The following is a 12,703-nucleotide window of genomic DNA, read 5'->3' as shown; positions in this document are numbered from 1 at the left end:
CATTTTAAGTTTGTATAAGAAAAGTTTTAAAAAGAAAACCAAAAAGAAAAGGTGACAACAGGACTTCTAGGTAAGATCGTACCCTAGAAGCCAAGCCAAAATCAGTACCCTGATTACTGTATAAGAAATAAAGAGAACAGTAATATATTACTCTATCATCTACTTCTCCAGTCTCTGAACTGATCTGATCAAGGGCCGACAAACATCTTCAACCTTTAGAACTTCAACCATGAACTTTCTCTATCATCAGACTGAATTTGATGCTGCAACTGAAACCAAGAAGTTGTTGCTGCCATAGCAACATTTTATTACAGGCAAACTAGGCTAAAAGATTCTAACAGGAAATATACAAAAGTGGTGCTGGTAGAGATTTCATAAGAGGGGTTCTCAGAAGCTGCTGCCAGGGTCACCATCAGTGACCCAATTGGAAAAACCAAAGTTCTCAGAGCTAAACATAAGCTATAAACAGTGCCATGGGCATTGAACAGACACCAGCTGCTCCAACTCTGTGAGAAGGCAACAATGGCCTAAAGAGTGGAGACTGCCTAGGCTAGCCAAAGCACACTAAACAGAAAACTCCATACACACGCAAGGTGAGAGAGATTCCACAAGAGAACAGGACCCTAAAAATCAACAGAGTACAGGCCAGACAATGGCCAGGGAGATAAAACATTTCTTCTATGGCCCACCTTCTCTACAACTATTCATTATCTTTAAAAATACAGCAGGGAGCCCAGTACGGTGGTATAATACAGCATTAAGGAGGCAGAGGCAGGTAGATCTGTTTAATTTAAGGCCAGCCTAGGATACAGGAACAAGTTCCATGACACCCTGGGGCTATGTTAAAAATTCCCAGACTCAAAAAGAAAAAAAAAAAGACAAGACAAAAAGGGCAGTAGAACAGGGCTTTATACATGTTTGTTACTATTTACTCTCGCTATTAATTTTTCTTCCTTTCTCTTTTCAGCATCCATCCCTCCTCATGTTATATTTCCTAAAGCCAAGAAGCTTACCTACTTAGCCCAAAATGCCCACATACTCACCCCATTTTTTAAAACTGAATCAACTGTTCACACTGTTAGGCATGTCTACCCTCTTCTATGTCCATTAACAATACTTACCACCAGTCTAACTGGACTGCCTACCTCTTTTCTTTTCCATTCTACTCATAATGTTAGTATACACAGTACCTCTGGGTCCCTTTATCCCTAACTGATACTTAAATATGCTTCTTGATTATTAGAGTTGGTTAATCAAGAGTTGGCTGTTCCTACAGACAGTACTCAACGCAGAGAGGCAAAGTGGAGATAGAGCCCAGTGCCTAGAAAACCAGTCTACAAGCAAAGGCAATCACCAAAACTATACTACAGCATAGAGCCTCCTGAACACTGCAAACTCATTCACTGGCAGAAAAACCTGAATTAAAAGAACAAAAACAACAGCAAATCTTAATTAACAATCTAATCTCAGAAGTGAAGATCTCAGAGCAAAACACAAGTAACATGGAGCACCACGACAATGTGTTTCCTCCAAAAATTATCAATCCCATATTAATGACCCCTGACTAAAACGACTTAGATAAAATTCCAGATGCAGAATTCAAAACAATGTTTATGGATATGGTAAAACAACTCAAAGACTTGAATATTTTCCAGAAAAACACAAACAGCTACATGAAATAAATAAGTCAATATAAGACATAAAAATAGAATTTAATAAAGAGATAGAAAAATTGAGGACAACCCAAGTCAAAACAATAACAAAAATGAAAAACATAATGGGTCACACAAGAACTTCAGTGAAAAGCCTCACCAACAAAATAGATCATGTGAAGATAGATTTATCAGGTTAAGAAGACAAAATATAGGAATTAGACAAAGTCAATGACTTTTTTTAAAAAATGTATGAATCCACATGCAAAGGTTCTGGAAAACTTGGCAAACATGCACACTATTGGAATGCACGAGAAGGAGAATTAAATAGTAATGGTATAACAATATTTTAAATAAGTTATAGGAGAAAATGTCACAAATCTGGGTGGGAAAGACCATCCAGACACAAGAACAACACAGAAAACCAAACAGAAAAGACCAGAAAATAAAACACTGTGTCATGTTATAATTTAAATACTGTATGTACAGAACAAGGGAAGTATATACACAGCTACGAAAAAGGTCAAATGACATCCTAGGCAAGGCCATCAGAGTAACTGGTGACTTTTCAATCCCAACCAGAAAATCAGGAAGGGCTTATACTGATTTGTTTAAAAGCCTGAAAAAATACAATTGCAAACCTCTCCAAATACACAGAACATTCCACTCAAACATCAAAGAATACATAGTCTTCTCAGCACACCACTGAACTTCTCTAAAACAGATCACATTTTAAGACACAAAGTAAGTCTCTACAAATACGGGATAATTCAAACTATATCCTATATTCTGCCATATGAGATAAAGCTAGGCATCTCTTAAGAGAAAGTATATAAACTCATGAAGTTTAGTCAGTAAGCTATTGAATGATGAACAGGTCATTGCAAAAATCAAGGATACAAAACCTTCCTAAGACAAAATGAAAATGAAAACATAACACAGCCAAATCTAAGGGGTAGGATAAAATCAGTTCTATATTTACAGCTCTAAAGGCCCATTACACTAAAAAAGAATCAGAGATATCTCAATAAACATCCTGATGATGAACCTTAAGGCACTGGAAAATAACAAATTAATACGCAAACTAGTATAAAAAAATAACCATGCTAATGCAGAAAATAATGAATCAATGAAGCAAAGAGTTTGGCTTTTTTTTTTTTAGAAGATAAATAAAATTGGCAAGTCCTTAGCCAAATTAACCAAATGAAAGAGGTAAGATCAACTGACAAAATTAAAGATGAAAAGAGCAACATTACAACAAACATTGAGACATTCAGAGAATAAGGGCATACTTTAAAATTTTACAGTCTCCTAAAGTGGGAAATCTAAAAGAAATAGATGAATTTCAAGGTGCATATAGTCTACCAAAGTCAAGAAGTAGTAAATACATTAAATGGATCTATAACAACCAATAAAACAGAAGGAGTCACTAAAACAATCCCAATAAGAAAAAGTCAATGGCCTGAATGAAGTTTTGCAGACTTACATCAAACATCAAAGAAGAGCACACATAAATAATTAGTCCATAAAACAGAAAGGAATACTTTCAAACCCCCTTATAAAAAGTCAATATTACCCTGACAATAAAACCAAATAAAGAATAAAAGAGAAAGGACAAGACCAAGTCATTTCTTAAAATTATCTGTAAAGTATTTTCTTCATAGAGCAAAATAAAAAATATAACTCCATAAACATTTTCGGGGAAACAATAATAATAAAAGCAATGGATTTTTTAAGTATAATTAGCAAGAATTGCTTAAGTATTTTAAGAAATACTAGAACAAGTATTTGGTCTTAAAGAGAAAAATTTAAAAATAAAATAATCTTACAACAGAAAATGCTAGAAACAAGAAACAGCAAAATTTACTGAACAGCAGAGTTAAAAAAATTTACTTTTAATATAGTTATTAAAAAAACAGGATGCAGCCATTTGTAGTTACTTGCAGGGCCATTTATCATGTAGAACTGTGACTCCTGCACTGTGGTTCCTTTGCCATGTAGTCTGCTGGCATTTTCATTTTAACCTTTTCTTTTCCGTTTTCTTTCTTTCTTTCTTTCTTTCCCTCCCTCCCTCTTTTCTTTTCTTTTCTTTTCTTTTCTTTCAAGACAGGATCTCACTACATAGCCTTGGCTGGTCTGGAGCTCACTCTGTAGACCAGCCTGACCTCAAACTCATTGAGACTTGCCTGCTTCAGCTTCCCAAGAGCTGCCATTGAAGGTGTTCACCACCTCACAAGGCTTTCTACTCTTCTCTTCAAATGCCAGTTAAAGCCTGGACATGCATTCCTCAACACTATGAACTTCTTTTCACTTTTCCTGAAGCTGCTCCCCACACTTGCCACTTGTCCTCCATTGCTGACCCAGCTAGTTTTCTCAGATACTAAATTTAAAAGGGAGTATATTTCTCTCTTCTTTTCTTCTCCCCACTCCTAGCAGGCACCAAGACTTACAGCTTGCCTGCTCTGTTGTTTGTCTCTCAAACTCTAGTAAAAAATTTCTTCAAATTTTCTCACTCCAAAAAATTAACAATATTAACAATTTTGATATCATTTAGAAGTAGGTTTCATTTTTGAATTTTTCATCTTAAACCTGTCATCTTTGTGTGTGTTTGAGGGGTGGTGCTCAAGCAGAGCAAGTGTACTTAGGCCAATCTGGGTCTGTCTCGTTGGGATTACAAATGTACCCATATTTTTAAACCTGGGTTTAGAGATTAATTAACCTCAGATCCCTCATGCTATATGACAAGCATTTTACTGTCTGAACCATCTTGCCATCCCTTTATTCTCATTTTTAGCATATGGCTACAATGTCCAGAATTTAAAAAGTGAATGAAAAAAGTATATTTTCACAGTTCATGAAATCTCATGGAAAATGATGAAAAGTTAACTAAAACCACAGTAAGAAACTACCAACAGTAAGGTGCAGAACTCTAAGGAATACTTCTCAAAAGAGAAGTGGGTATTGCAGAAGAAAGTATTTGTAAGAAAAAATCTGGAACAAATAAATAATGTACTTAATATTATCTGAGACTTAATAACTGACTTGATTGATACAGTGTAACTGCTTACTGGATTTTAGTCTTCAGGAGAGAAATAACACAGTTTGGTTTGCCTGTGTAATTAAAACTGATAACCAAGAAATTTTAGCTCTGTTTTTTCAACTTTTCTTCATGCAAGTTAACAATAAGATAGCTAATTAAAAAGAACTTTTATTATAAATGTTTTTATACATAAGACACTAATAATTACCATTTTAAATACTTATTTCTTTAAATTATGGGCTTCCACAAAGTCAAGTGTCCACATTTTTCAAATCAATACACCCATGTAAAGAGCACTCACTTACTCTCAGATTCCAATTATTGTATACTTAAAGTATAGGTAACTGGGCTGGGGATAGGGCTCATAGAACACTAGCTTAGCTTGACTAATCACCAGGACAGCTTAAAAAAAAAGTCTAGGAAAGAGATCAGGTAGTAGGGAGGAACTAAGAGGAAAGTAGCTTAAATTGAGGAAATTCAATTTGCTTTGATTTGTGTTGTTTGTCTATTTCCTGGTTAAGAGTAAAAAGCTAAAAAGAAAGGCTATATGTCTATATTCAAGCTATTCAGGAAGCTAAGGCAACAGGAGACCTTGAGCAGGGAATTTCAAGGCCAGCCTAGGCTACTAGTAATACATATAAATAAATGCACACATTCATAGACAGAAGAGATAACAATATTTATGATGCAAAAAAATCAACCTGATATACAACTTGAGATGTATTAATTTATCTTTATAAACTATGTAACATCAGCTGCATATTTCTCATTACATCAAAATTTTTCCTTACCTGGATCCAATAAAATGCTTTCTTTCCCCAGACTTTTCTTCTCAAGGTTATTCAAAATGAAATCTTCTTGAAAAACATGAAGCAACTGGGTTTTTCTGCCATGCTGAGATAAATAAATACCAATATAAATTGACATATATGTCATTTACCTAATCCTAAAGAGCAGAAAAATAATACTTACAAGCTTGGTAATGGGATCTAATGCAATAATGCAGCCTGGCCTGGCGGTTGACTGCTGACTGACAATGTTAAACACTTCACCAACGTATTTCTGTTAAAAAAAAAATTTCCTTTAGTAAACAAATTCAAAAGTAACTAAAAACAAATGTGAAATATTTCAACCACAATAAAGATAAATACAAAGTCAAGTAGATTTAACATATTTTCTTGTAGCATGAATTCTAGTTGGTCTTAATAATAAAAACTCAGAGTCAGATATTAGGAGGTAAAAGCTGAAGGATCAGAGAAGCAGTGCAGCCAGTCACTAGAGAGACCTTTACCTCTCCAAAATACTCAGACTGAAAGGGTGAACCTGTCCTCAGACTGCATCTCCAAACAGCATCTGTCACCACCAAATCTCAGGCTGCAATGAGTTCCTGTCTATCTGGCCTTATATTCCTCTCTCCACCCAGCCATATCACTCCTATATCCATTTCCCTAGTGCTGGTATATTCCACCACTCCCTAACTTCTAGTGGCTTAGCTCTGCACTCTGATCTTGAGGCAAGCTTTATTTGTTAAAATACAAACAAAATATCACTAGTTTCTCTCAACCATAAACATTATAGGATTTTACCTTAGTAGAAATTACACAGAAATGAGTAGAATTACAGCTCAATAGGTATAGAGGGGTTAAAAAAGGCAACACTAGGCAACAAAATATTTTATACCAAACAAAGTGAAAGACTGCTTTCAACTTTCTGGATATACTCTAAGTAATGCTTTAAAAATATCAATCTTTCAGAGTAACATGTTTGTTTTGTTGTTATGCTGAGAATAAAACCCAAGGCCCTGTGCATGTTTAACATACTATCTTTCACCGAGCTACAGCCCTTATCTAAGATTATTATTAGCCATCATAAGGATATTTTCTTTTTGATAAATACTCCACTTAAATTTCAAGGTAGTGTGTGTGTGTGTGTGTGTGTGTGTGTGTGTGTGTGTGTGTGCGCGTGCGTGTGTGTGTGTGTTACTGGGACCAAGAATAGAACTCAGGGCCTTACTTAAACTAAACCAAGTGGTCTACCAACCAACTCAAAGGAGTTAAACCATTAATTTTAAGGTACTTACAATGTAGACCATATTAGCTAATGATGTAAGTTAGCATCTTGTTTCTATAGGCTGATTTAAAAAAAAAAGAATTAAATTTTTAAAAATTATGTGTTATGTATGTATGGGTATGCGCGTGTGATTGCAGGTATCTGCAGAGGACCAGCAATGTTGAATACCCTGGAGCTAGACCTTCAAGTGATTGTGATGTTGCAAGTACTGGGAACTAAACTAGGGTCCTCAGAAGAGCAACAAGTGCTATTAGTTGCTGATTCACCTCTCCAGTTCCTTTTCCCACCATTCCAATTTTTTTGTTGTTATAACTGTTGAGTGTGTGTGTGTGTGTGTGTGTGTGTGTGTGTATATATATATATATATATATATATATGCAAAAGGTGAGGGGGAGACAAGAGGAGAGACAAAGTGACAGAGAGACAGTGAGTGAGAGCCAACACTCATGTGCCACAGTATCTCTAAGGAGGTAGGAAGGCAACCTTGGGTGTTAGGCCTTGTCGTCCACCTTATTGTAAACCATACTAATTGGTTAGCAGGTTTCTTACAGACGTATGCACTACAGTGCCCAGCTTTGTGTGGTTTCTGGGTCAGGCTTGTGTAGTAAACACTCTGCCCACTGAGTAAAATCCTTAGTCCAAATATGCTGACCTATTGAGCCACTTACATCCTTACATACTGTGAAATTCAGTGTTCATCTTATTTCTCACATATTTAACCTTTCAATAGCATTTGATCCTAGTGATCCTATGAATAATTCATTGAGCTTCTATAAAATACCATATAAAACATATTTTAATAATACAATGAACTACTTAATACTTCTATCATTTACTTATTCTAACTATATTCCCTTCTTCTACAATTACATCTACCTCTGCAACTTTAAATTTGTCAGTACTCCTTAATATTGTTATGTTTTTGTTCTGTTTTGAAATGGGGGTTTCTCTACATAGTCCTGGCTGTTCAGGAACTTACTATATAGACCAGATTGGCTAGGAATTCACAGAGGTCCACCTTTCTCTCCCTCCCAAGAAAGGCATGTGCCACCACACCTGGCCTCAGCTGCTTATTTTATATGTTCAGTCCATACATTCTTCCAAAATCCAAAAGGTAACTTTATTGGATTGCTTGGATGACAAACAGGCATCTCAAAACAAGTATGTAAAAAGAGGAATCTTAAATCCCCCAATTCTTCCAAACCTTCTAGCTGTACATTCTTCCTTATTTCAACCATAGCAATGCTACTTTACATCTAAAATCCTGTCCAATCCTAACTACATACCTTCAAAATACATTTAAAATCAAGCTATTTTTAAGCATTTCTAACATTAACCCTCATAACCATTCTTGGCTCCATATCATTCTCCTAGACTAGGGTTATAACTTTTTAAATTGGTCTCTCTTATTCTACTTTTTTCTTTTCTTTTCTTTTTTTGAGACAGGGTTTCTCTGTAGCTTTGGAGTCATTCTACTTTTTTCACACATAGTGGCATCACAGTTGTCATAGTGACCTATTTAAAAAACCTACATAAAATAATTTTCACATGGGCATAACTTGCAATGGTTTCTTGCTGTGAAATATTCCTTTACACTGTGAAGATATGTCACTGTGATTGCCTTAACAAAAAGCTAAATAGCCAAAACCTAGGCAGGAATTTGGGGGAAGAGAGAATGCTGGGAAAAGATGAAGATGCCAGTGAGACACAGAGGAAGCAACATGGGCATTACAAATTAATGGGAACCCAGTCATGTTAATAACAAACAAAAAAAATTAAAAGATTTAAAAGATATGGGTTAATTTAAGTTATAAGAGTTAGTTAGAAACAAGCCCAAACCATTCATAACTAAATGAAGTCTCTGTGTGGTTATTCGGGAGCTAGATGGTGGGACAGAGAAAGACTCACTATAGTTTTTATGTCATTAGGCAGAAGTCCAAGTTACTGAGATAAAGTATAAGGCCCTCAGAGGATCTGAGCAGGTTACCTTTCTGTTTTAATTTCTGACTACTCTATATTACTTTAATCCACAATGATTTCCTTAGTGTGCTCTTACATAACCAACATATTTTGGCTGCAGGGTCCATGAACAGGTCAACTTTCCTTTTGGATCACGCTTCCTGTAGACAGATGTCTAGATCACTCTACTCCTCTAAATCTTTATAAAGTTTTTCCATACACAGTAACTTAAGGGACACTCCCTACATCCTTTGCAACATTGTTTCTCTCCACAGAACTCGTTAATGAATGCATTTTTATTTAGTTCCCTTCAGCCAGCTATATCTTGCTTCACTACAATGAACTTTGTGGTATCAGCTTGATTTTCACAGCTAAATTCTCAGCAGGTAAAACAATATCTAATAAACAAAAGGCCCTCAATAAATATCTTTCTTTACTAAATAATGTGTATGTATATATACATATACTTTGCAAAACACTGTGTTTTGTAAATTTATACTGTAAAAAGAACTTAGCATCAAGCAGATTAGAATAAACCAAGGGCTCTACTACTTTACAACATTAAAACAACTAGTAACTGTTAGTTCCTTAAGCCAGAATCTCCTAAGCAGGAAGCTTAGGCACAGCCTGAAGGCTACCTCAGGAGGTATTTAAAAACACCAAATAAACATGATATGCTATCAAATGCTTACAATTGGAACACATAGGAATCGGAAGTAGGGTCTCTTCCACAGTGAATGGCATCCAAAAACTTGCCTGAGTTGCAACCAAGCTGTGGCCATTTTCTTTTCATGTTTAACACTGAAATTCCACTTTAACTAAACAGAAACCAAAAACTTCTACTACAAAAGGTAGTCCCTATTTATTTCTGAGCAAAGAAACACACAGATAGACTTTCTTTTCTTTTTTGTCAGAGAGAGGGGCTGGGATTTGAACTAATGGACCACAGCATGTTAACATTGTACTCAAACCAGAGTTAAATATCAAACCTAAAATGATGAAAGGGCTTAACTTAAAAACACTACATAAGTGAATGTGAAAAAAAATATTAAAAAAAGAAAACACTTATCTGTCATGAATTATAGGTCACAGTTCTAGCACACGCCAAGAAAGTATAGATTAAGTATCTAAAAACATCATAAAACTAGTACTTACAGAAATTTCAGGGTTGGAAAGCTCATATAAAAGTTTCTTGGCATCAATAACTGCTTCATATAACCTCAGATACTGTCCATCACTAGCTACAAAGCATGCACTAGGAGAGTTGCAGTATGCACCTAGAAAGTATTTATAAACATTTAAAATTTAACTTTTGAGCAAGAGTGCCTGAAAATAAAATTACTAAAATAAAATCATAGTATGCTTACCTAGACAGTAACTGGGTATAAGAGTAGGGAGCCATGCCACATTGGAAAAGGCAGAAACATGAAGAGAATTAATCCGGGCCAGCTCAGATACTCCTCCAGAAAAGGATAATGGCCCAACTGGATCAACCCTCCAAAGAATAAGCTCACTATATATTGCATTGGGATCTTGAAATGCCATATCAACATTGTTTTTATTTTGCTGAGTCAAGGAACAGTCTTCAGTATTTACAGTGTCATGAGCATGCTTTTGGTTACCCACATTTGGTGTCCTTAATGCATTATGATGTGAAGTTGTCAGTAGTAATGGTAATACTGAGTGGCAAGCTAAATCATTAAGATGAAAACGGTGACCACAATATCTGGATTTGTGAGAAATACTAAGAACTGTAGAAAAAGCAGATTCCTCAGCAAAACTAACCAGCCACTGATTCAAAGATCCATCAGCATGCTTTGAAATCATCATAACATTAGGAGTAAAAATACTTAATTTTAAACTGTTCGATGATTTACTGTGACCAGATGAGATAAGCATTGATGTGGAACGAGTGAGGCCAGAAGGTTTCTGTTTTCCATGTTGAATAGCCAAGTCAACATTCTTTGTACAGGCATACATAACTATGCTCTTACAGAGAGAGTTTGCATCACCTGTGGGGAAAGCTACAGGTATTCTGGAAACAAAGGACACCTAGAATTAAGAAAGTAAACATTAGAAAATATAATTACATAAAAACATATCACAAAAAGTTTTCACACAAAAAAAGAAGTAACTCATCATAGACGATTAACAAACAATACCTGTACTTGACGAAACATACCAGGCTGGTACTCATCCAGCCAATCTACATGCCAAACTAGTAAAGAACCATCCATGGGATGAATACTGAAAAGCATGTCTGCATTTTTACTCCATTCAGACAGAAGCACTTCAATCTGATGATCGATGGCAGCTGACGATATTGGTGTAATACTTGAGTTTGTTAACATTTTATCTTCACCCAAATCCTTTTTCTCATGATTTATTTTTAAATCATCAACATCATCATCCATTTCTAAAAGCAAAAGAGCTCATGAACCAAGTAAATACAATAAATTTATCACTACAAATTAAGACAGAATTTTCTAAATAAATCCAAAGCGAGAAGCCATATTTTCTATATTAACAAGAAATAAGGCAACAAAGTAAACCTAGTTATCAGGCAGCTTCCAGGGCTGTTAACATATACAAACATGGATTTCTTTTTTTTATATTTATTTATTATGTATATAATATTTTGTCTACATGTGTGTCTGCCTGCAGGCCAGAAGAGGGCTCCAGACCTCATTACAGATGGTTGTGAGCCACCATGTGGTTGCTGGGAATTGAACTCAGGACCTTTGGAAGAGCAGGCAATGCTCTTAACCACTGAGCCATCTCTCCAGCCCCAAACATGGATTTCTTTACTTCTTTCAAAATCCAAGCTCTAGGCCCTCTCCTCAACTCCTGGATTAGGAATATGGAGAATTATTTTAAAGAGGCAATTAAAACCTTTTATCAGATTGAAATGAAAAATAAGCAAAGACTTATAAATTATAAATAAGTTTGAAAATGAGACCACATAGGGCTCTGTGATTGTTTCTTGTCAATGCAATCAGAGTGGAAGTGGTATGTGTCAATGCTGAGCCAAGGCAGAGAAACAGTCTATCATCACCCTGCCTTTTTTTCCTTCTCCACTTTCAATGGTAGGATGAACAAAGGGGGTCTAAGACCCTAAATACAATGCTGTGTGGTGTTATTGGTACAGTGTTAAGCATAATTGCCATCTTCCTACATACAGTGTTTCTCAATGCTCATGTATATATAGATCAACTATATATGAACTGCAGATTCAGGTTGTGTAGCATATGAGACTATGTATTTGATGTCATGATTCTGCAAATAGTTCATAAAGCAACAAAGACTTAGTGGCTGATAAATCCAAAAGAACAGAAAGCTCTGAAAAAAAGTGACATGAGCAAGAGCATCCACACAAAGTTATTAAATGAACTAATCCACATTTACACTAAGTCAGAACAATTTTGAAGATTATCTTACAATATGTAATTTTATCCTTATATGAAAAATATTTATGGCTGAAAATATAAAATTTCATCCTTCTTAAATCTTTACCTTCATCAGATTTTATATCTGCCTGAATAGAATCTTCTACACTGGCCTCAGATGAAGGCTGTTCAAAACTTTTTCTAAGTTGCTGTAAGAAGACTTCCATGGACAATGTAAAATGCAGCTCTTTATTGTTTAACCAGTGTACCACAAAAGGTCCACACTTCTCTTCATTTTCACTTAAACTTAAAGATGTAATAGATGGAAGAAGTGGAATGTCTATAAAGAAAAAATCACAAAATTTAAATTTTGAACAACTGTAACAGAATAACATTTACACGTTCTATTTTCATTACGGACATAATACTTACCATTTATTTGAGAAACATTTAACTACTTTTAAATTTAACTTAAGAGTTATTTTTTTATAGTCAGAAATTGGAAACAGCCTAGATGGCCATCAGCTGACAAAGGGATAATGAAAAATGTGGTATATTTACACAAAAGAATATTATTCAACTGTTTAATAAAAAGG

At 35.1% G+C, this 12,703-nt stretch overlaps 1 protein-coding gene across 4 annotated transcripts in view; it reads right to left on the bottom strand.

The window, feature by feature from the left end:
* The window catches only part of LOC121441937 (dmX-like protein 1), a 143,667-nt gene that overhangs the window by 91,515 nt on the left and 39,449 nt on the right, over window positions 1-12,703 (bottom strand). For all 4 annotated transcript variants that reach the window (XM_041643338.1, XM_041643339.1, XM_041643340.1 and 1 more), the window contains exons 10-15: window positions 12,235-12,447; window positions 10,884-11,137; window positions 10,089-10,773; window positions 9,877-9,998; window positions 5,665-5,754; window positions 5,484-5,586 (exon numbers count right to left, since the gene is read on the bottom strand). In XM_041643338.1, the coding sequence (XP_041499272.1) occupies window positions 5,484-5,586; window positions 5,665-5,754; window positions 9,877-9,998; window positions 10,089-10,773; window positions 10,884-11,137; window positions 12,235-12,447 (1,467 nt within the window). The remainder of the gene's footprint in view (window positions 1-5,483; window positions 5,587-5,664; window positions 5,755-9,876; window positions 9,999-10,088; window positions 10,774-10,883; window positions 11,138-12,234; window positions 12,448-12,703) is intronic.

Source organism: Microtus oregoni, unplaced genomic scaffold (genome assembly GCF_018167655.1).
Source record: "Microtus oregoni isolate MIOR12 unplaced genomic scaffold, Mior012 000085F_ref0000168, whole genome shotgun sequence".
Taxonomy (NCBI): domain Eukaryota; kingdom Metazoa; phylum Chordata; class Mammalia; order Rodentia; family Cricetidae; genus Microtus; species Microtus oregoni.
This window is presented reverse-complemented; position numbering and strand designations above follow the sequence as displayed.